General features: G+C 33.5%; 1 protein-coding gene across 1 annotated transcript in view; it reads right to left on the bottom strand.

Moving 5' to 3' along the window:
* Nucleotides 1-10,442: 10,442 nt before the first annotated feature.
* The window catches only part of LOC307185494 (uncharacterized protein), a gene marked incomplete at its 5' end in the record, with an annotated part of 302,661 nt that continues 289,938 nt past the window's right edge, over nt 10,443-23,165 (bottom strand). The window contains one exon of the mRNA XM_079919811.1: nt 10,443-10,827. Within this exon, the coding sequence (XP_079775937.1) occupies nt 10,667-10,827 (161 nt within the window). The 3' untranslated portion in view covers nt 10,443-10,666. The remainder of the gene's footprint in view (nt 10,828-23,165) is intronic.

Below are 23,165 nucleotides of genomic sequence, written 5' to 3'. Positions count from 1 at the left end.
TTCTTAGTATATTGCATATTGTATATAATGTTAAATATTACATATATTTTTTTTTTTTTTTTTTTTTTTTTTTTTGTGATATGCGGGCCTCTCACTGTTGTGGCCTTTCCTGTTGCAGAGCACAGGCTCCGGACGCGCAGGCTCAGCGGCCATGGCTCACGGGCCCAGCCGCTCCGCGGCATGTGGGATCTTCCCGGACCGGGGCACGAACCCTTGTTCCCTGCATCGGCAGGCGGACTCTCAACTACTGCGCCACCAGGGAAGCCCTAAATATTACATATATTTTGTATACTATAGAAAGTGATAAAAAATTATAGACAACTTCATGTTATTTAAAAGAAGCAGGTTATACTACCAAATGTAAGATAGCTAGTGGGAAGCAGCCGCATAGCACAGGGAGATCAGCTTGGTGCTTTGTGACCACCTAGAGGGGTGGGATAGGGAGGAGGTATGGGGATATATGTATATGTATAGCTGATTCACTTTGTTATACAGCAGAAACTAACACAACATTATAAAGCAATTATACTCCAATCAAGATGTTAAATAAATAATAAGGAAAACAAACATGGCAAAAAAATAAAAGAAGCAGGTTATATAAAGGTTATATAATGTCATAGCATTATAGACTATGGGGAATTGGAATGGACCTTCCAAATGTTGACAGTCTGTATCCCAGTGGATATATCTCGGTCATCTGGGGAAATTTTTCAAAGCTCATATATCTGAAACCCATCCAGTCCAAATTAATTAAAATAACCTCTGTAAGTATGGAGGGGCACGGGTGGAGACAACATTTTGAAAAACTGTGATTTCTCATTCTTGGTTAAGCATCAAAATTTACTCCAGGGCTTCCCTGGTGGCACAGTGATTGAGAGTTCGCCTGCCTATGTAGGGGACACGGGTTCGTGTCCCGGTCCAGGAAGATCTCACATGCCACAGAGCGGCTGGGCCCGTGAGCCATGGCCACTGAGCCTGCGCGTCCGGAGCCTGTGCTCCGCAACGGGAAAGGCCACAACAGTGAGAGGCCCACGTACCGCAAAAAAAAAAAAAAAAGAAAAAAAGAAAAATTTACTCCAAATCCCTAATTTCAGAAATGGAAAATGTGAGATGCCTAAAGGTAAAATGGCATGACATATTTTATTCAGAGCCCAAAATGTTAGTCACTACTAAGCAGACAGTAGGAACCAGGCTGAAGTTCCTTCATTATAACAAATTTTTATATATACCAATACCACTTTGTAAAATGTCCAATTCATTTTGATGTTATTTTAGCTGTAAGAAAGCCTGGAACAAGGGTGGTTTGAGAGAAGTGGGGAAATAGAAACAAAGAGACTAATATTTCTCTTTTATGTGTACATATAATCATATCTCAGATTTGTAAGGATATAATTCAAGCCCACACACTCTAATCTCAGTGCCCTTTTCACTAGAATGCCTTATTTCATAGTAGGACTGTTTATGGGGGAAAAAAAGAAAAAAGAAATAGGGATCAGCAAAGAAGCTAAGCATTTTCTCCATAATTCTAGACTGTGAAATTACATGGGCTAAATTTCAGGGCATATACAGAGATGCCTTTATACCTAACTTAATACTTTTCATTTATGAGAACTTCAATATTTATATATAGAGAGATTTTCCAATTGAAAAAACATGCTTCCTTTGTCTTTCCTTGTATTATTTCCTTTCCATATTTCCAGCTGCCTTTTGGATATCCTTACTAGTAAGATGGTAAACCCACAGTGTTGGTACAGATATGTCTAGTGTCTTTTTCCTCAAATTTATGTACAGTGTTCAAGTAGTGCTTTGAGTGTTCTTTCTCCTTCCTCATATCTTTGACAAATTGCCAAGATGAGTTGAATTATGATTTCAGTTGTGAAAATTGTATTTTCCAAGAAAAGCATGCAACTTTGTTCTTTTGTGTTTTAAATGGTGAATCTATATTTTGCCAGATGATTTTTCACCACAAAAAGCAGTCTGAATTCTAAATTGACAACCAGTTGGCACAGATAAAAGAGAGTTACTAACAAAGAGCACATCCTCATACTCAAATAAACATTCAAGAAATATTCAAAGAAGTCTACTCGAGCAACATTTTCAGGTTTTCTTGTTAAAGTGTTAAAAAAAAAAAAAGTCTGTCATATTATAAACCAACTTTTTTAAAAGGGCAGAGAAATTTGAAAAAAGATAAATATCTCATTGTGAGTTAAGGAAACTTACAATAATGTTAACTTGAATAGCAATTAAAATAAATTGATTTTTTTAAAGAAAAAGTAAAATTAAACAAGTTTCGAGCTTTTTCATGAGCTCTAAAATTTTTACACTCCTGTGAAGATCTTAAATTTCCAGATAAGTATAGTAATGATTAATTTCATTATCCTAAGCAGAGTTGTTTGTGAAATTTTCACTTAAAGTAAAACAATAGAATTTTTCACTAGCAAAGTTCATTTTTATCCCATTAGTATTATTCAACCTGAAAAAACCCTCAAAAATAAATATATATGAAACAAAGCATGAGGATTTTCCCCCAAACAAATTTTAAATGAGAAACATACAGTTGATAATCTAATTCATTTAGACCAGAGTTGACATATAGTTCTCAATCATTATTAGTGTGAATACCTTCTTGATACAGATATTTTAAAAATAATTGTTGTATATAAATGAACATAGAACATGAAATTTTCATAATATCTTACCCAGCTGTGTGAGATCAGGGAAGGGATGTTCATAGCATTCCATTTTCTGAAGAAAGTATGGGCTCTGCAGTCAGAGGAGTAGGGTTCTAATTCCATCTCTGGTATATAGCAGCATAGTTCCTGAGGCCATGAACTCCAGAATCAGAAAACCCTTGGTTTATAATGCTTTTTTGCTATTTTATTTTTTTATTAATATTTGTTGAGAAAGTACATGTAGAAAAGCTTAGCACAATCCCTAGAGTATCTTAATTGTTCAAGATATTTTTTATTAGTTGTAGTAGAATCTCATTAGCTATGTGACCATATTTATCAAGATGGTATAGGTTTGCATGAGTATATGTTTGTATTTTAATCTGTGAATAATGTCTTATTAGTGGATTTTGAGAGTTGGTAATGAAATAATGTATGCAAAATGTATGATATATATTTTGTGTTCTATTTATAAATGAGATAGCTCATTTATTTAATTTGTGGTAATTATTATTTTCTCAGCCTTCAAAATTCACAGCTTTTGAAATTACTGAATAAATGGAATCATCATGGTATTTAAAAGTAATTAAATACAGTGCTTTAACTTTACTGGTTGAAGCCAATTGTTACATCTATTTATCTATATATCTACTCATCATATCAATTAGGGACATTTCACAGATTTACCTCTGAAAGATCATTCCTTTCAAACCAAAACAAAAAACTATGAAATCTGACCATTGTTGGTCTTATGAATGAAATATCATTTCAGTTTAGTTATATAAAACACGAGCTCCGTAAGATTCAGACCACTCAGAAAAACAAACAAAACAAAGGGAAAAAATAAGAGCAGACTTTATTTTCTATTCTATTTCATTAATACACATGAAGAATTTTTATTTAGATATAATTGACATATAACATTAGTTTCAGGTATACAACATAATGATTCAATATTTGTGAAATGTATATTGTGAAATAATTACCACAGTAAGTCTAGTTAATATCCACCACTGTTACAATCTTTTTTCTTGTGAAAAAAACTTTTAAGATTTACTCTTAGTAACTTTCTAATATACAATACAGTATTATTAACTATAGTCACCATGCTTTACATTACATCCCCATGACATTTATTTTTTTGGTCCCACTGTGCAGCTGATGGGATCTTAGCTCCCCGGCCAGGGTTCAAACCAACACCCCCTACAGTGGAAGGGCAGAGTCTTAACTACTGGACCATTACAGAAGTCCCTGAGTGTTTGTACTTTTTCAGCCCTTTTAGCCATTTTTCCCATCACCCCTCCTCGCCTCTGGCAACCACCAGTCTGTTCTTTGTATTTATGCGTTTGGGTTTTTGGTTGCTTATTTGTTTTTAGACTTCACATAGAAGTGAGATCATAGGGTATTTGTCTTTATCTGTTTGATTTATTTCACTTAGCATAATGCTCTTAAGATCCATCCATGTTGTTGCACATGGGAATATTTCATTATTTCTTTTATGGCTGAATAATATTCTATTGAATATCTGTACCACATTTTCTTTATCCATTCATCTATAGACAGATACTTAGGTTGCTTCTATATCTTGGCTATTGTAAATAAAGCTGCAGTGAACATAGGGGTGCATATATCTTTGAATTCAAGTTGGTGTTTGAATCAAAGTGGCAAGAGTGAGCATCCTTTCCTTGTTTCTGATCTGAGAGGAAAATCTTCCAGCTTTTCACCATTGAGTATAATGTTAGTGGGCTTGTCATATGTGGTCTTTATTATGTTGAGGTATGTTCCCTCTATACTCACTTTAAGAGTTTTTGTTATAATTGTATGTTGAATTTTTCAGATGCTTTTTTGCATCTGAGATGATCATGTGATTTTTAACCTTCATTTAATGTGGTATATCATTGATCGATTTTTGAACTTTGATTCATCCTTGCATCTCTAATAAATCCCATTTGACCATGTTGCATGATCCTTTTAATGTGTTGTGGAATTTTGTTTGCTAATATTTTATTGAGGATTTTTGCATCTGTGTTCATCAGGCAGACTGGCCTGTACTTTTCTTTTGGCATTCTTGTCTGGTTTTGGTATCAGAGTAATCCTGGCCTCAAAAAATGAGTTTGGAAATCTCTGTCCATTTTTTTAAACAGTTTGAGAAGGATTGGTATTAATTATTTTTTTAAATGTTTGATAGAATTCAGTAGTAAGGTCATCTTATCATGAACTTTTGTCTTTTGTTTGGGAGGTTTTTTTATTGAATATATTTGACATATAACTTTGTGTAAATTAAAGGTGTCCAGTGCATTAATTTGATGCACTTATATATGGTAATATGCTTGCCATTATAGTGATATTTAGTATCTCTATCACATTACATAATTATCCTTTCTTTTTAGAGGTTAGAATAAATTTTAGTTTCTTAGCAAATTTGATGATTACAGTACAATATTGTTGTCTCTATTCATTATACTGTGCATATATATCTATGGCTTATTTACTACTTGTTGCAACTTTTTGCCTTTAAACAACATCAGTCTTATCCCCTCACTCCACTTGTGTTTTACAAGTTTGACTTTTGTATACTCCACATATTAGTGATATTACACAGTACTTGTCTTTACTTATCTCATTTAGCATAAAGGTGCTCAAGATCCATCCATGTTGTCACAAATGGCCAGATATTCTCTTTTCTCATGGCTGAATAATATCCACATCTTTTTTTTCCACATTCACCTGTTGATGGGCGTTAAGGTTGCTTCAATATCTTGGGTTTTATAAATAATGCTCAACAAACATGGGAGTTTGTATATCTGTTCAAAATCCTGTTTTCATTTCCTTTGGACATATACCCAGAAGTGGAATTGCTGAATCATATAGTAGATCTAGTTTTAATCTTTTAATGAGCCCCCCATATTGTTTTCCATAATGGCTGGAGCAATTTACATTCCCACCAGCAATGTATCAATATATGGGTTCCCTTTTTACCACATCTTTTCTGGCACCTATTGACTCTTGTCTTTTTAATGATAGCCATATTAACATGTGTGAGGTATTATCTCATTGTGGGTTCGATTTGCATTTCCCTGTTGATTAGTAATGTTGAGCATCTTTTCATGTGCCTTTTGATTATTTTGATGTCCTCCTGGGAAAAATGTCTATTCAACTGTTAACTGATATACGGTTTGCAAACATTTTCTTCCACTCTAGAAGACGTCTTCTCATTTTGTTAGTTTGATATAACCCCACTTGTTGATTTTTTGCTTTGTAGTTTGTGTTTTGGTGTCACATCCAAAAAAAACCATTGCCAAGATCACGGTTGAGGAGCTTCTTCCCTATATTTTCTTCTAGGAGCTTTATGGTACCAACTCTTATGTTTAGATCTTTGATCCATTTTGAGTTAATATTTTTGAGTGGTATGAGATAGGGGTCCAATTCATTTTTCTGCATTTGTTTCTTCAATTTTCCCATCATCATTTGTTGAAGGGCCTGTCCTTTTGTCATTGCGTGTTCTTGGCTCCTTTGTTGAATATTAGTTTACCGTTTATGCTGAGATTTAATTCTGGGCTCTCTGTTCTGTTCTGTTAGTTTATGTGTTTATTTTTGTTTTAATATCTTTTTTTTTTTTTTTTTTTTTTTTGGTACGTGGGCCTCTCACTGTTGTGGACTCTCCCGTTGCGGAGCACAGGCTCCGGACACGCAGGCTCGGCAGTCATGGCTTACGGGCCCAGCCGCTCCGTGGCATGTGGGATCTTCCCGGACCGGGGCATGAACCTGCGCCCCCTGCATCGGCAGGCGGACTCTCAACCACTGCGCCACCAGGGAAGCCCTATCATTTGTTTTTTTGTTTTTGCATTACGCAGGCCTCTCACTGTTGTGGCCTCTCCCGTTGCGGAGCACAGGCTCCGACGCGCAGGCTCAGCAGCCATGGTTCACGGGCCTAGCTGCTCCGCGGCATGTGGGATCTTCCCGGACAGGGGCACGAACCCGCACCCCCTGCATCGGCAGGCGGACTCTCAACCACTGCGCCACCAGGGAAGCCCTATCATTTGTTTTTATTACTATGGTTTTCAGTTTGAAATCAGGAAGCATGGTACCTCTGGATTTGTTCTTTTTTTCTCAGGGTTGTTTTGGTGTGCATTAAAATGCTGGTATTAAAAAAAAAAAAGCAGAGTGGGGAGAGATGAAGGCTTTGTACCTGGGGCTTTGGGTGTGCCCACAATCCAGTAGGTGGGTCCTTGTGTGGGGAGTCCCAGAGGTCCTGGTGTGAATCTCTTGCTGAAATTCCAGGGCAGGCAGAAGGAAATGTCTTCCTTAAGTTTTCTTTGTCTGCCTTCTGCCCTCTCATTTCCTTCCCCGCAGTCACCAAGGTACCTCCTCAGAAAGAGCAACAGGCCCCCTCTAGCTGCAGGCTGTGTGGGCTGTGGCCTGGAAGACTTTCACTTACCACTTTCACTTCCCGCTTCCTCCGTTAGAGAGGTCATCATTTCTGCCCTGCTGCCACAACTCCTTTGGCACCATAGTCTCCTCTGAGGTCCAGTCCACCCACTTTTGGATGCATGGACGGATGGACCTCTGGGGTCCTGTGAAGAGGTACTTTTGTTCAGTTATGGATGTCTGATTAGTTGTGAATAGAAGGGGGGAGATTAAAGGAATGATTCAGAACTGCTGTGATGCTGACATCACTGAGAGGTTTTGATTACTGATTCAATATCCTACTAGTAATTGTTCAGATTTTCTGTTCGTAATTCAGTCTTGATAGGCTGTATGTTTCTAGGAATTTATTCATTTTTTTTTTTAGGTTCAATTTGTTGGCACATAATTGTTCATAATGGTCTCTTTTGATTCTTTATATTTTTGTGGTATCAGTTATAACATTTCCTTTTTCTTTTTAATTTTATTAGAGTCCTTTCTCTTTTTTCCTGGTAAGACTACCAAAGGTTTGTCAATTTTATCTTCTCAGAGAACTAGTTTTAGTTTCATTGATCTGTCCTATTTTCTTTTTAGTCTCTATTTCTGCTCTGATATTTCCTTTCTTGTACTAACTTTGGGCTTCATTTGGTATTTATTTATTTATTTAGGCTGCACCAAAGTCTTAGTTGTGGCATGCAGCATCTTCACTGCAGCTTGGGGGATCTTTTTTTTCTTTTAGTTGCATCATGCAGACTTCTTAGTTGCGGCATGCAGACTCTTAGTTGCGATATGCATTTGGGATCCAGTTCCCCGACCAGGAATTGAACCTGGGCCCCCTGCATTGGGACCGCGGAGTCTTACCCACTGGACTTGTTGTATGCACAAGAAGATATTTATAAAGACTGCAAGTACTGAATTCCTATTATGTTGCCAGGAATCATGGCTAACTTATAAAATTCTTATTTAGTGATAACTTGTGTTATAAGCTAGGCAAGTCCAGTAGTCTCACAGATGTATGGTGTAGTTACCATTATTATGAGGAAAAGGGATATTAAACAATTTATAAATTTTCAGAGTTGATAGGTGGCAGAACCAAGTATTAACTAGGAAGGTGGCAGAACCAAGTATTAACTAGGAAGTTGACGTTAGAGCCACATTTTAAATCACTGTGCTATATGACTATATGCTATACTTTTATATAAATAGTGATCTATTTCTGAAATTTCACATCTATATTCAATTTTTTTGGTCCATTAGTTCATTTTCCTGTAATGATTTCTGTACTCCGTAGTTTTCAATCTTCTACTTTATAATACATCAATTATAATTTATGGTGATTTCATCCACTTTTATTGATTATGGTGTTCTCTTCATCATATTCTAGAGATTCCTCCATCATGGTCTGGCATTAAATATTACAAAAGATATGGACATGTTCTTTTATGTTTAACTTTGTTTTTATTTCTTAGTTTTGTTGTTTTCGTATTTTCTTTTTCATATGTTTCCTTTAGCTTATTGGTGTTTTCTTTTTTACTCTATATTCCAATTATTGGTTCATGGACTTTTTATTTTTTCTGGGACTCCCAAATTCTCTTGAAGAGAAGAATTTGTGATTTAATATATATACAGCTTCCTTTATTCAACAGGGTTGACTTCCTCAATGTTGTATTTAAGAGTAACTGATCTCTAGATTGTGAAGAAGCCTAGAACTTTTGAGTAATATAAGAAGCCATATTAACTTTTAAAGGATCAACTTAGTTTTCCAGAAAGAAATATTTAATTTTTAGGACACAGTATTTGATAAAAATACCAAGGACACCATTCTTTGGCTTAAACAAAAAAATAATAAGAAACAAAAAATTAAGTTTAGACAAAGCCATACACATAGAGCTAACAGAAGCTTTGTAAAATTATAGCTAGGCCAACTTTATTAATCTTCCTTGATTCTGTAGAATTTTTGCATTCCTAAGATAAAATACTTTTGTATAAAGAAATTAATGAAGAAACCTTTAGTCATATTGAAAAGTATAAAAATTATTTGAAAAAAATCAGGCACTCCTAATTTTAAACATGTAAAAATATATAAATAGAAATTTCTTAAATAAATATGATAAAAGCATTTATGAAAAAGGAATAGAAAATCTTAATCTAATATAGAGAAAATTAAAATTTCATTTAAAGCCAGGGACACATAGAAATGTCTATTACCATTATTTTTATAAAATCTTTCCAAGAAACAACAAGAAGAAAAAGTATATTGTTTCAGTGATAGTTTGACTTTTGAAAAATTGAAGACATTCTAGATTAAAAATGGCAATTATTAAGATAATCTGTTAGGGTGGCTGAATGTAATATAAATAAACAAAATGCCAGTAGATTTTCTTGATTATTACAATAAGCATCTGGAGAAGCTATGGTTAAAAATCATAATTGTAAGAATACAAAAATCCAGGAATTAAATTTATATAAAATTATGACAGTTATAGGTCAAAACCCAAAATATTAATAAACACAAAAAAACTGAAAAATAACTGTGCACTACATATATAAATGTAATATATAAAGCTGTTAAAGCAATTTGCAAATATGTGACTTAGAATATACTTGCAATTTGATCAAAATAAACAAATAAGTGGGTGTATTTGTGTATTGTATGAATTTCTGTATAAATATGTATCAATACACAAAAAGATACAGCAGTATATTGTAGGATACACAGAAAGCTGACCAAACTGACAACCTCATATTATGGGAGGCAGGTAGTGATGAGGAAAATAATAGCTCTGCCTTTATATTGTTACTGTTTTTAACAAACATGCTTTACTGTTATAATCTGAAAAGAAAACTTACAAGATTTACTTAAGGTAAAATTATTTTAGAACGATCTTGCTGAGACTGTAAACAAATTTAAGGGATTTGTAGTGACTTTGTAAAGCACACATCCTAATATTTAAAAAAAAATGGCAGTGCTAACTAAAGAAAACCTATGTTTTCATCTGGGCTCTCTTTGTAGTGCCTTGTCATAAGAGGAAAGGAAATCTTGGGAGGAAAAGCATACTTCTATCTCAAACTAATGAGTGATATACATAGTGGGAAAGGAGTAAATATTTGCTGATGATGAGAAAGCAAGAGAGGGAGAACTCTTTTTCCTATTTTTTATTTCAGAATTATGTTATGCTCTACATTTTCCAAGTTAAAGTAGAAGAATATTTGCATAGCTATACTGAGATTAGTCACTATCACTAACTTAAAATTTGACCTCAATTTCAAATATAAAAGTACAGTACTAATACAAGGTACAATACATCGTGCATCTATTTTTATACACATTAGTCATTTAGTTTTTAAAAAAATCTTGTAGCTTGGTGTTATTTTTCTAATGCCCATTGCATACAATGAATGACAGTTATTGAGATTGAATACTCATTAAAGTACATACATGGAAAATAACAAAACTGGGATTTGAAATTAGGTCTATCAGCCTCAAAATTTGCTAATGTTTTAAAGTATTAATTGTTTTATTAAACAAGTATTTGTTGAGAATATACAATAGCCAGCACAGAAGTAAGCCCTGAGTTTAGAAAACAGAGCAGTTAAGATTTTTCCATTTGCACCATTTGTTCAAACCAAAATATTTTATCCATTCCAAGGTTAAAATCAGCATTTCTGGGTTTCATAAAGCTTAACAATGTGTATTCACAATCCTTCTGGGATATTTTCACCCTTGGTATGCTATCATAGCCAACTGAGATTCCTGAAAAATACAGATATAAAACAATCACTGGATAACTTGGAAAGAAAACATAACATTTACAATAAATATACATTTTAAATAAGGTTAAAGTATTTAAAATATATGGTGTACTCTTAAATATGTAATATGTATAATAACAAACACTTCAGAATAAATAGAAGTAGCATCTTTTATACATTTCTACTATTATGTTGTAGATGATTACTCCATTAGTTGGGATTATTTTCTCTAGAATTATATATCTTACTTTATAAACTTTCCTCAAAATCATCTATATTCAGTTTTATCTCTCACCAATGAGAACTTTATTTTCCTTAGCTATTTATTTATTTATTTTTTGTGTTACGTGGGTCTCTCACTGTTGTGGCCTCTCCCGTTGCGGAGCACAGGCTCTGGACGCGCAGGCTCAGTGGCCATGGCTCACAGGCCCAGCCGCTCCGCGGCATGTGGGATCTTCCCGGACCGGGGCACGAACCCGTGTCCCCTGAATCAGCAGGCGGTCTCTCAACCAGTGCGCCACCAGGGAAGCCCTCCTTACCTATTTAAAATGTGAATCATTTCTTTGGAAAACAAAAAAACTTTATGTAAATAAAATTTACATAAAAGTTCCAACATTATTTCCTTTACAATTATCAGCATATCAAGATATATGTAAAATATATATACTTTTTCAAAACCACATATGAAACAATATGAAGGAAATTCAAAGATTATACTAATATGCTTCACATGAATACAATTCTATGCAGTTCCTCTCTTCTTTCTTTCTATATACATATATTTGTATTTGTTAATTTGTATATATATGTGTATATACAAATACAAATTTGTATACACGTATACACACATGAACACACCACACACACACTTTACGTTCATGAATACTATTTACAATCTTACTGTGAAGTAATGTAAAACGATTTGGAGTACTCAGAAAAATTACATAGGTCAGGTATAATTTATGTTTTTTAAAAGTTAAGCAAAATCATTACTAAAAACACAAATTTCAGATTGCACTGATGAAGAATCAATTAGTCTAAAAAATTCACTGGAGATTTGAGAATAAAATATAATTATAAACTGAATGAGAATTGCATGGATAAAAAAATGACTCACTTTTAAAAATACTGTCAGCTAAATGATTTAAATGACTCCACATTGGTTTTATCATAAACTGTCAAATATTTCTGAATGAGTAGAAAATAATTTAGTGACTGACAAAATGATTACTCCAGCATAAAATTGAACATTGTTAACATTTTTCATTTTAAAATAATTTCAATTTTCTATGTGTATATAGTAAATTTTTGGTTGAAATGAGTTAGCAATTTGAGTAAATTAAATTATTTGTATTAAATTATTAAGTATAGTTATTTAATGTTAAATTAATTGAACATTTTGGTTGACTCTTTAGAAGATTAAATTGGACTAAACCACTTAGACCTTAATTTTTCAAGTATGTAATTTTCAAAACCTCTCTCTCTGTCTCCCTCCCCTTCTCTCTCTCTCTCTCTCATATATAAATTTATATATATATAAATTTCCAATTAGGTTGACAAATTATTTTACTAAATCTTAAAAATCAAGCTTACAATGCACATCTTGTGCTTTGCTTATATCATGAAACTTTGGATTCCCTTCACATTCTTCAAATAATATCAATAATGTGTTGTGATATTTGCCTATTCTTTATACCAAATTATACAACATAACCTTGATTCCTTTAATATTAAATTAATAGTTTACATTTAGGATACTAGTAAGAAAAAAAGTGAATTTTCTTCTTAAAGCTTAGAGAACAAATTTTGATAGGAATTTATATGTTTTCTGGTATTTTTCACATTCCATTTTTATATTTGTGTTTGTTTTATTTTTCTCTTATTTTACTTGGCAAGCCACTGGAAAGAATTAAAGCACAACCAGAATTAAAATTCCCTAATCCTTTTTCAAAGAGTATGTGTTTTAAAGTTTTCTTGCCTTTTAAGTGCTTGAAAGTGTATATTGACATTAACCATAGTTTATAGATTTTCTGGACCTAAAAATTGTGAACCTCCAAGAAGATTTTTTAGTTTATTTTTCATCCTTTTAAAATGAACTGGGTGACAAAACACAAGAATTCTTTCGTAACACAAACAACAATATAAAAAGATCAAAACACTAAAGCAAAAAAAGAAACTTGAAACATAGATACAATTGGCTCTACCTGTAATATAGAAGTTCCAGAGGAAAGACACAGTGCTCACTATGACATAAACAGCCAGAGACATTTTGTATGAATTGTAAGAGAACTGATCCTCTCTATTAAAACATTTACTGAGTTGAAACTAGAAAATGCTTGAACATATTTTTATAGAATTCCTGAATTCTAAGGAAAAGATAAATGAGACTGTCACATGAGTTCTTATAGCAATACTAAAACCTGACAAATGAAGCAAGAATAATAATAGATTATTAAAAGAAAAATAAACAATAAAAACAAAACAACTAGATTCAGTTTGCAAGGGCAAAATTCGAAAAGAAAGGAGAAAATTAAAGATTGACCAAGAAAAGGAAGCAGAAATTGTAATATTTATGGCATGTAAGTTGTAATTTAATGTTAAAATTGTGAAGCTATATAGTAAGTGACATTATAAAAGGCTCATCTTGCAAAAATAAAATGAACACCATAATGAACATAAAGAAGATAAAAATTAGTAGAAATACAATCATAATTTGCTAAACATATACTTATAAAGGGGATTAAATATCATGCATACAGAAGTGAACCAAATTAACAGAAAAAAATAGGTATGATTTAATTCTCCAATAGTCTTAACACCTTATGCCACATTTATTTGGATATATGTGGTGAAAAAAATTATGAAGTTAAGTGTGTACTGGCAGGCAAAAAGAAAAATCACTAAATACTCCAAAAAGTCGATATTTTACAAGCCATGTTCTCTGATCCAAATATAAATGTGACCAAAGTATCAACAAAAATTGTGAAATTAATAAATGTATGTTTAGACAACCTTTGTATAACAAAATAAAGCAAAGGTAGAAATAAGATCATACCAAAAAGCAAATAGACAAAAAGCAAGCAATAAAAGAATGATTCAACAAAACAACAGTCCAGTAAAAACTGGATTCAAGGGGAAATATTACCTTTATATGCCTTCATTATTAACCTTAGGAAGTTAGAAAAAAATAATCAAAGTAAATGATAAACAGAAATAAAAATTAAATAGGGCTTCCCTGGTGGCGCAGTGGTTGAGAGTCCCCCTGCCAATGCAGGGGACATGGTTCATGCCCCGGTCCGGGAAGATCCCACATGCTGCGGAGTGGCTAGGCCCATGAGCCATGGCCGCTGAGCCTGCACGTCTGGAGCCTGTGCTCCGCAACGGAAGAGGCCACAACAGTGACAAGCTCGCGTACCACAAAAAAAAAAAAAAAAAAAAAAAAAAGACTGAGACAGAATTTACAAGAGTTAAGAACAAGAAAACATAATTAGAAATACAGTTAAAATGAAAATGAAAAGAATACTACATATAACACTGTGGCAAATTATTGAAAACCTAAAGGAAACATGTTTCTTAGTAAAATTTTAAGTATCTAAAATTAACAAAAGAATTCATAGAAATTGCAACTAGCCCAGTTTCTAGAAGAGATTTGAGGATTAAGATCTACCATTGTAAATAGGATCCAAACTAGAAGGTTACCTCTGAGTTTCAGAGCATGTAAAAAATTTTTTTATTATTATTGGAGTATAGTTGATTTATAATGTCATGATCATTTCTGCTGTACAGCAAAGTGATTCAACTATATATATATATATATATACACAACTGTATATATACATTCATTTTTTAAATATTCTTTTCCATTACAGTTTATCATAGGATACTGACTATAGTTCTCTGTACCATACAGTAGAACCTTGTTATTTATTCATTCCATATATAATAGCTTACATCTGCTAACCCCAACTTCCCACTTCATCCCTCCCCTAAGCCCCTCCCCCTTGGCAACCAGCAGTCTGTTCTCTGTGTCCCTGAGTCTGTTTCTGTTTTGTAGATAGGTTTACTTTTTTCATATTTTATATTTCACCTATAAGTGATATCATATGGTATTTGTCTTTCTCTTTCCAACTTACTTAGTATGATAATCTTTAGCTGCATCCATGTTGCTGAAAATGGCATTATTTCATTCTTTTTAATGGCTGAGTAATATTCCATTGTATATATGTACCACATCTTCTTTATCCATTCATCTGTTGATGGACATTTAGGCTGTTTCTATGCCTTGGCTATTGCTAATAGTGCTGCTATGAACAAAGGGGTGTATGTATCTTTTTGGATTAGAGTTTGTCTGGATATATGCTCAGGAGTGGGATTGCTGGATCATATGGTAGTTCTATTTTTAGTTTTCTGAAGAATCTCCATACTGTTTTCCATAGTGGCTGTACCAGTTTACATTCCCATCAACAGTATAGGAGGGTTCCCATTTTGTCCACATCCTCTCCAGTATTTGTTATTTGTAGAGTTTTTAGTGATGGCCATTCTGACAGGTGTGAGATGGTACCTCATTGTAGTTTTGATTTGCATTTCTCTAATAATTAGCAATGATGAACATCTTTTCATGTGCCTATTGGCCATTTGTATTTCTTCTTTTTTTTTTAGTAATAATAACAGATATTATTTATTGAGCAAGTACACTGTGTCAGCTCTATGGTAAAAGCATCATATACTCACCTCACTTAATGCTCACAAACCTATGTCACAGGGAACAGTATTCATGCCCATTTCACAGGTAACAAAGATGAGGTCTAGAAAGTATAAGTATCTGAGGTCCCAAAGAACACAAGTAAGTACTCAGCAAGTACATGAACACAGATCCATATAGGGATGGTCATACTTAGCCCACAGTCGTTTGGGAAGATTCTTAAAAAGCACCCCTTCCTCAAGTGAAAAAACAACTTATCATACTATTACACACCTGAACAGCTCTGTCCAGGGGATTTTTTCCAGAGCCCTGATAGGCAGCTGACCTGGCTTCATGGGTGTGGGTAACTGTGTAGTGTATTTCTTCTTTGCATAAATGTCTATTTAGGTCTTCTGTCCATTTTTCAATTGTGTTGTTTGTTTTTTTGTTGTTGAGTTGTATGAGCTGTTTGTATATTTTGGAAATTAATCCCTTGTCAGTCACATCATTTGCAAATATTTTCTCCCATTCTGTAGGCTGTCATTTTGTTTATGGTTTCCTTTGCTGTGCAAAAGCTTGGAATTTTGATTAGGTCCCATTTGTTTATTTTTATTTCTATTGCCTTGGGAGACTGTCCTAAGAAAACATTGTACAATTTATGTCAGAGAATGTTTTACCTATGATCTCTTTCAAGAGTTTTATGGTGTCATGTCTTATGTTTAAGTTTTTAAGCCACTCTGAGTTTATTTTTGTTTATGGTTAGAGGGTCCATTCTAACTTCATTGATTTATATGTGGCTGTCCAACTTGCCCAACACCACTTGCTGAAGAGACTGTCTTTTTCCCATTTTATATTTTTGCCTCCTTTGTCAAAGATTAATTGACTGTAGGCATGTGGGTTTATTTCTGGGCTTCCTATTCTGTTCCATTGATCTATTGATTTTTGTGCCAATATCATGCTGTTTTGATTAGTGTAGCTTTGTAGTACTATCTGAAGTCTGGGAGGGTTATGCCTCCTGCTTTGTGCATTTTCTTCAGGATTGCTTTGGCAATTCTGGGTCTTTTATGGTTCCATATAAATTTTAGGATTATTTGTTCTAGTTCTGTGAAATATGTCAAGGTAATTTGACATTAAATTAAATCTGAGCACTCTACAGAGCTCAGTAAATCTGTAGATTGCTTTGGGTAGTATGGCCATTTTAACAATATTAATTCTTTCAATCTAAGAGCATGAATCATCTTCAATCTCCTTTATTAATGTTTTATAGTTCACAGTGTATAAGTCTTTCACCTCCTTGGTTAGGTTTCTTCCTGAGTATTTTATTTTTGGGGGTATGATTTTGAAGGGTTTTTTTTTTATATCCCCTTTCTGATATTTCATTGTTAGTGTAAAGAAATGCAACTGATTTCTGTATGTTATTCTTGTATCATTCTACCTTGCTGAATTTGTCAGAGCGTTTTTAAAGAACAAATAATTTCAAGTTTACGTAAGTTATTCAAGACCAAAGATATAACAAAATTATCTGAATCATTCTAGTAAGTCAATACAACACAACACTAAAAGCTTATACAGATAATATAAAAATGACATTTTCCTAACTGAAAAAGTGTTTCCACATAAAATATTAAGATGATCCAGCAAAATCACATGAGCATGGGATACTGATAAAGCCAACTTTATTCAGATTATGGAAAATGAATTACTTAAAAAAAAATTGTTAGCCTAATTCATGAAATCAACAACTTGGAGGAAAAAAATTGATACTCACTAAACTATAATATATAAAAAGTCAAACATTTCTTTAGATGGAATATTATATATATATATATAAAGCTTCTTTTTATTCCTAATCCAGCAGTAAGTGCCATTTAGTGGAATTAGATAAAATATTACTTGCTCTAGGGCTTCCCTGGTGGCGCAGTGGTTGAGAGTCTGCCTGCCGATGCAGGGGACACGGGTTCGTGCCCCGGTCCAGGAAGATACCACATCCCATGGAGCGGCTGGGCCCATGAGCCATGGCCGCTGAGCCTGCGTGTCCGGAACCTGTGCTCCGCAGTGGGAGAGGCCCGTGTACCGCAAAATATATATATATATTACTTGCTCTATAGGGAAAAATTGCAAAATAATTAAGAAAAAATTAAATATGAATATGGATAAAGAAAACATCCAAATCTTATTCAATACCATGAAATTAAAATAGAAATATATCCTGTCATTGTAATAGGAAGAGATAATAGCATAAAAACCAATTCTAAAAATTGATATAATATTAATTTGAAATTAGAATCCCATGGAAAATTTTAATTTAAATCAAATAAACAACCTCAAATCTTATATGGGGGAAAAACAGTTGTCCCTCGCTTTTAGATTATGCCTATCATCTTCTACACTTACTTAGCTTAAGAATTGTCAAAGCAAGTATGAAAAACAATAGTGAAGGACATGTTGCAAAATATAATACAGACATATTACAAGGCCACCAATATAAGTTAATATAGCATTGTTATAGAAATTGATAAATAGATCAGTGGCAGAAACAACTTGGAAACAGATCTCAGTATAAATGAAATATTAATATCTTAAATGGAAAAAGTAAAACGCAGTGGAGGAAAGATAAGTTATTTAATAAATGGTGGGGCTTCCCTGGTGGCGCAGTGGTTGAGAGTCTGCCTGCCGATGCAGGGACACGGGGTCGTGCCCTGGTCCGGGAAGATACCACATGCTGTGGAGTGGCTAGGCCTGTGAGCCATGGCTGCTGAGCCTACGCCTCCAGAGCCTGTGCTCTGCAACGGGAGAGGCCACAGCAGTGAGAGGCCTGCGTACCGTAAAGATAAATAAATAAATAAAAATAAATGGTGATCGCACAAATATCTATGCATCTGGAAGAATATAAAATACAACTTCTATCTCTGATCATATGCAAAAATATATTCCTGATGGTCTAAAAACATATGTGAATAAATAGAGTAAATATACTATAAGAAAATGTAGGAGCAGAGGAGAAATTTTTAGTCAAAATTAGTTATGTAGATGTCACATGTGGTGGCTTATACTTTAACATTAAATGCTATACTTTAGCATTAAAGTGTCACTGAATTAACTTGCTCTAACATATAAGATATCATAAGTAACATCAAAAACAGCCAGTAGATTTTGAAAAAAAAAATAGCAATGTAGAAAATAAAGTGTTTATAATAAGCAGTGAGCTTTTACAAAATCATAAGAAAACATCTAATACAAATGTAAGTAATATCAGGAGGAGATTATTTTTAAAGATCAAATCTAAGTAACAATTCATATTTAAAACTGCCCACATTGCCAGTAGCCAGTGAAATGCAAATCAAGTAAAAACAATATATTACATTAAACTGTAAGGCCAAAACAAAACAAACTCTAGCACCTGCTACTGGCTTAGAGAGTGAGCAAAAGCTAGAGTCATACATTGCTGGTAAAATCAAACTGGTAACTTCTTTAAATACATGGGTACTTTTACTCTCTAAACCCAGTAATTCCATTCCTTGAAAATCTACCCTCTAAGCATAAAAAAAAAAAAAAAAAATTAAACATGTACAAGGATATTTTTGGGGTTTTATAGTGCTAAAACCTGTAATCTGAGTGAATGCTATCATAGGAAAATGGTGGACCATATCATATCATGGTCCCCCATACCATAAAGTATGTTAAACACAATAATAAATATACTATTATTATATCTGTTGTTTTGCATGATTTTCAGAGATATTGTTGAGTGGGATAAAAACAAGATACAGAAAACAAAAAACATACAGGTTCATAAGTGTTCTCTCAGTTATTTTAATAAAAATACATGAGCATGAAAAAATATGGAAATGGTTATAAAAAGTCATCAACATCAATGACCAGGGGTAGAGAGCAGTGCCTGTTAGGGTTGGAATGAGAAAAAGAGGTAGAGGAAAATTCAAAACAAGGCAAAAACAAAATAATTGTTTTTCTGAAAAATATATATGTCTGTATATATACATACACACATATGGTACAACACTGTCTTATAAAATTATGGAAATGTGCTTGTGTCTCATGGATTATCAAATGAATATTAGAGAAAAGAGGCAACATTTTATTAAGGTCTTTTAGTTTGGCTTTTCAATTTTAATTAAATCTAATATGGTAATACTCTTTCAGCTTTGCAAACATAATCTTTATTTTGGCTTCATTCTTTCCTTTTTTCTTATGAAAATACATTTAAGTAGCTAATAGAAAGTCAAATGCCCATGCTGTCTCAGGATGGACAAGATGATTTCAATTTCTATGCCCCCAAACATGTCTATTTCCATAATTTCTAGAGATTTTTGTCAGTTATTTATAGGTTGATATATAATATTGCACATCCCGAAGATTTGTCCAGAAAAGCACCGCCTAGGCTATGAAATAATTAGCTACTGCAGATCTGAAGGTTGTCCAACAGACATGCACAGGTACAACATCTTCACAGGAATTATAAAGCTTACTACAGACACATATAAATTTGTTTACAGTAAGTAATGACTGTTTTAATGTTAGTAAAATTGTCAAATTTTAAAAAGTGTCTGGATCCAGTGCAGAACCAATAATTATTTTATTTCTTTCATAATGATGAATATTTCAATTGGATTATTAATTAGGTTATTGCATTTCCTTTCTCTTTACATTTATGATTGATATGTCAGTTTCTTTATTAATTTACTCATTTACTGAGATTGACAAATATTCTAACATGCACTTTTATGGTCCTTCACTTTATGAGTGTTATAACTTGGTGACCTTGAACTACTCCACTCATGTCTAAGACAAACTCAAATTGTATATAGAAAAAGTTCTGAGAAGCAAACTGAAGATTCTTTGAGATGTTTTATGAATAGAAATCCTAATAGATGATATGATGTGGAATAAATTATAGATTTCATTGCTTTTTTTTTTTTTTGCGGTACGCGGGCCTCTCACTGTTGTGGCCTCTCCTGTTGCGGAGCACAGGCTCCAGATGTGCAGGCTCAGCGGCCATGGTTCACGGGCCCAGCCACTCTGCAGCACGTGGGATCCTCCCGGACCGGGGCACGAACCCGTGTCCCTTGCATTGGCAGGCGGATTCTCAACCACTGCGCCACCAGGGAAGCCCCTCATTGCATTATTTTTATTAAAATATTTTTGTATCTTATATACTGTAATTCTTTTCATTAGTATTTTTTAAAAATAAAAACAGTAGCTTGAAAATTATGTGAAAATAATATTGTGCCATTTAAATGAAGCAATGTTTACTTAATTGAAAAGAACTTAATTGAAAAAAATGTATTTTTATAAACCTGGTGAACTAATCTCTCAAGATTTTTGTCAGCTATTCAGCACATTCAATTTATTGATAGTTTATCTCCATGAATTTAAGATAGTTTTCTCTTTTATTTTCCCAAAATAGAATTTGTGAAGCTATTTTTTCACCTGAAATCTGCTGTAAGAGTTGCTTCCATTTCTTGAACACTTAATCTTAGGTATGACTCTCTATATATTTGAAATACATATAACTTTATAAACACCGTGGAATCTAATATGAATAAACTTTTATATAATTTAACTACCAATGGTATTGATTGAGGGAGAGAAAAAGAGTTGGTCAGCAAAATAAAAATAGCTATCCTGCTACCTTGTAGTAACATTTTAATGGGAAAGGAAGTGATATAAACAAAGCAACTCTTTGTATTCTATTTACTGTAATTCATTGTGGACATCAAGACCTGGGATTGATAATAGACCTGTCTATACTGATTTCTGATTTATATTGTTCAAATAGATCTTGAATAGAACAGTCATTGGTACATGCATTAAATAGATAGAATTTTCATTCTTAATAACTCTCTGTAATGAAACAAGACTCCCCTGACCAGTCATAACTTCACTTTTTGGTTCTAAAGACAAAAGTCTTAGGAAGCATTTGTGGAGAAGCTCACATTCACCATCAGTTCCTAGGAATTAGGAATAACTTGTACATTTCAAAAATATGTCCTCTCTCTGACCCTAGAAGGTGAGAGAGATGGAACACTGGTCTGGGACATAACGGATTCAGGGGTTTCCTCAAATGAAGGGTTTGGAGACCTTGGAGGGTGGAGGTAGGAAACTTCAAGCTCATTTATGTAGCTTTTTCCAAATAGTCAGAAAATATCGTTTGCCTATACTAAAAATTGGTGTTTGGTGGAGGGTGGCAATGTTTTCCCTTCCAATGCCTTCAGGTCACTAAAGTGGTACTGACATTGAGACCAGGCTACGGTTCTCAAATTTTCAGACTGGAAGATTCAACTCTATTAGGCTTTAGGAATTGATTGTTACTCAAAATTACAAGACTCTGAGTGAAAAATTAAATTGGAAATGAACACATTTATGAATGGACCTACATATTTTCACTATTTTAAATACCAGCTTATATCCCATAGTGTAATCCTTTCTCAGTATTTAGGTACTTCGAAAATCAAGTTTTTGTCAGAAGGTTGCTTACTGAGCAGAAATCCGGAAAAAAGACATGATGGTCTTGTAAATCTTTTCCCTGTACTGAGGCACATTTGGTCACCTCTTATTATTCTAAAAAGTAATAATCAAGTACCATATATATCTAACAGATTAGATAATTCCCTTGTTCGGTGTTCATTTATTACAGTGAGATACTGTTTTGTCTACTAACTAAAAACACATTTTAAAACACAACAGGCAGATCAATCCTGAAATGATTGATACACTGCTTAGTGGCAAGTTTAAGTTTTCTGTTATACAACAGATGAGGAAGGTGTGATCAGTTATCTAAAAATTAAAGAGATATATTTTCTTGGTTGATTCAAGTGAAGTGTATAACTGTGAATTTAACACTATAGGCATTATTCAATTCAGAATAGTGCTTAAAATATTAAACCCTATTTGAATCTAAAGTGTTGTGTAAAAGTATAGGATATAAGATTGCTAATAAAAAGGTAGGTGAAGGAAAGTAATGTTTTAAAATTGGGTGTAGACTGCTGTATGCTTTATATGTGTTTTACATGTATTATATAGCACACCACTGTCAAAATTTTTTTTCTTTTCTGCTCACAAAAATCTTGTTATGTTTTTGAATAGGCAAAGACGCTAAGGTTCAGAGGAATAAAATAACTTTTATCACATTTTTGAGATTAGTATCTGTAAGTACCTTCCCTCCCACATACATGCAAAGTATCTTTCATAAACATTGATGTCTCATTGCTTTTTGTAATTCTCATTTTTGACTGATCACATATTTTCATCAAAGGACCAAACCTTATTTTTTTATATCTACACTATAGATCTTTATAAGGATGTTATATATGATATTAGAATGATTATTTTCACAATACTATTTATATTACATTTTAGTAGTACCTCTTTTTTTTTAAATTGGGGTACAGTTGCTTAACAATGTTGTGTTAGTCTCTGCTGTTCAACGAAGTGAATCAGCTATATGTGTACATATGTCCCTTCCCTCTTAGAACTCCTTCCCACCCTCCCTCCCACCCATCTAGGTCACCACAGAGCACCAAGCTAAGCTCTATGTGCTATACAACAGGTTCCCACTAGCTATCTCTTTTACACATGATAGTGCATATATGTCAAACCCAGTCTCCCAATTCATCCCACCCACCTTCCCCCCTGTGTCC

This window comes from Stenella coeruleoalba (assembly GCF_951394435.1).
Source record: "Stenella coeruleoalba genome assembly, chromosome: 4".
Taxonomy (NCBI): domain Eukaryota; kingdom Metazoa; phylum Chordata; class Mammalia; order Artiodactyla; family Delphinidae; genus Stenella; species Stenella coeruleoalba.
Note: the sequence above shows the minus strand (reverse complement) of the source record. Positions and strands in the feature narration are given on the sequence as shown.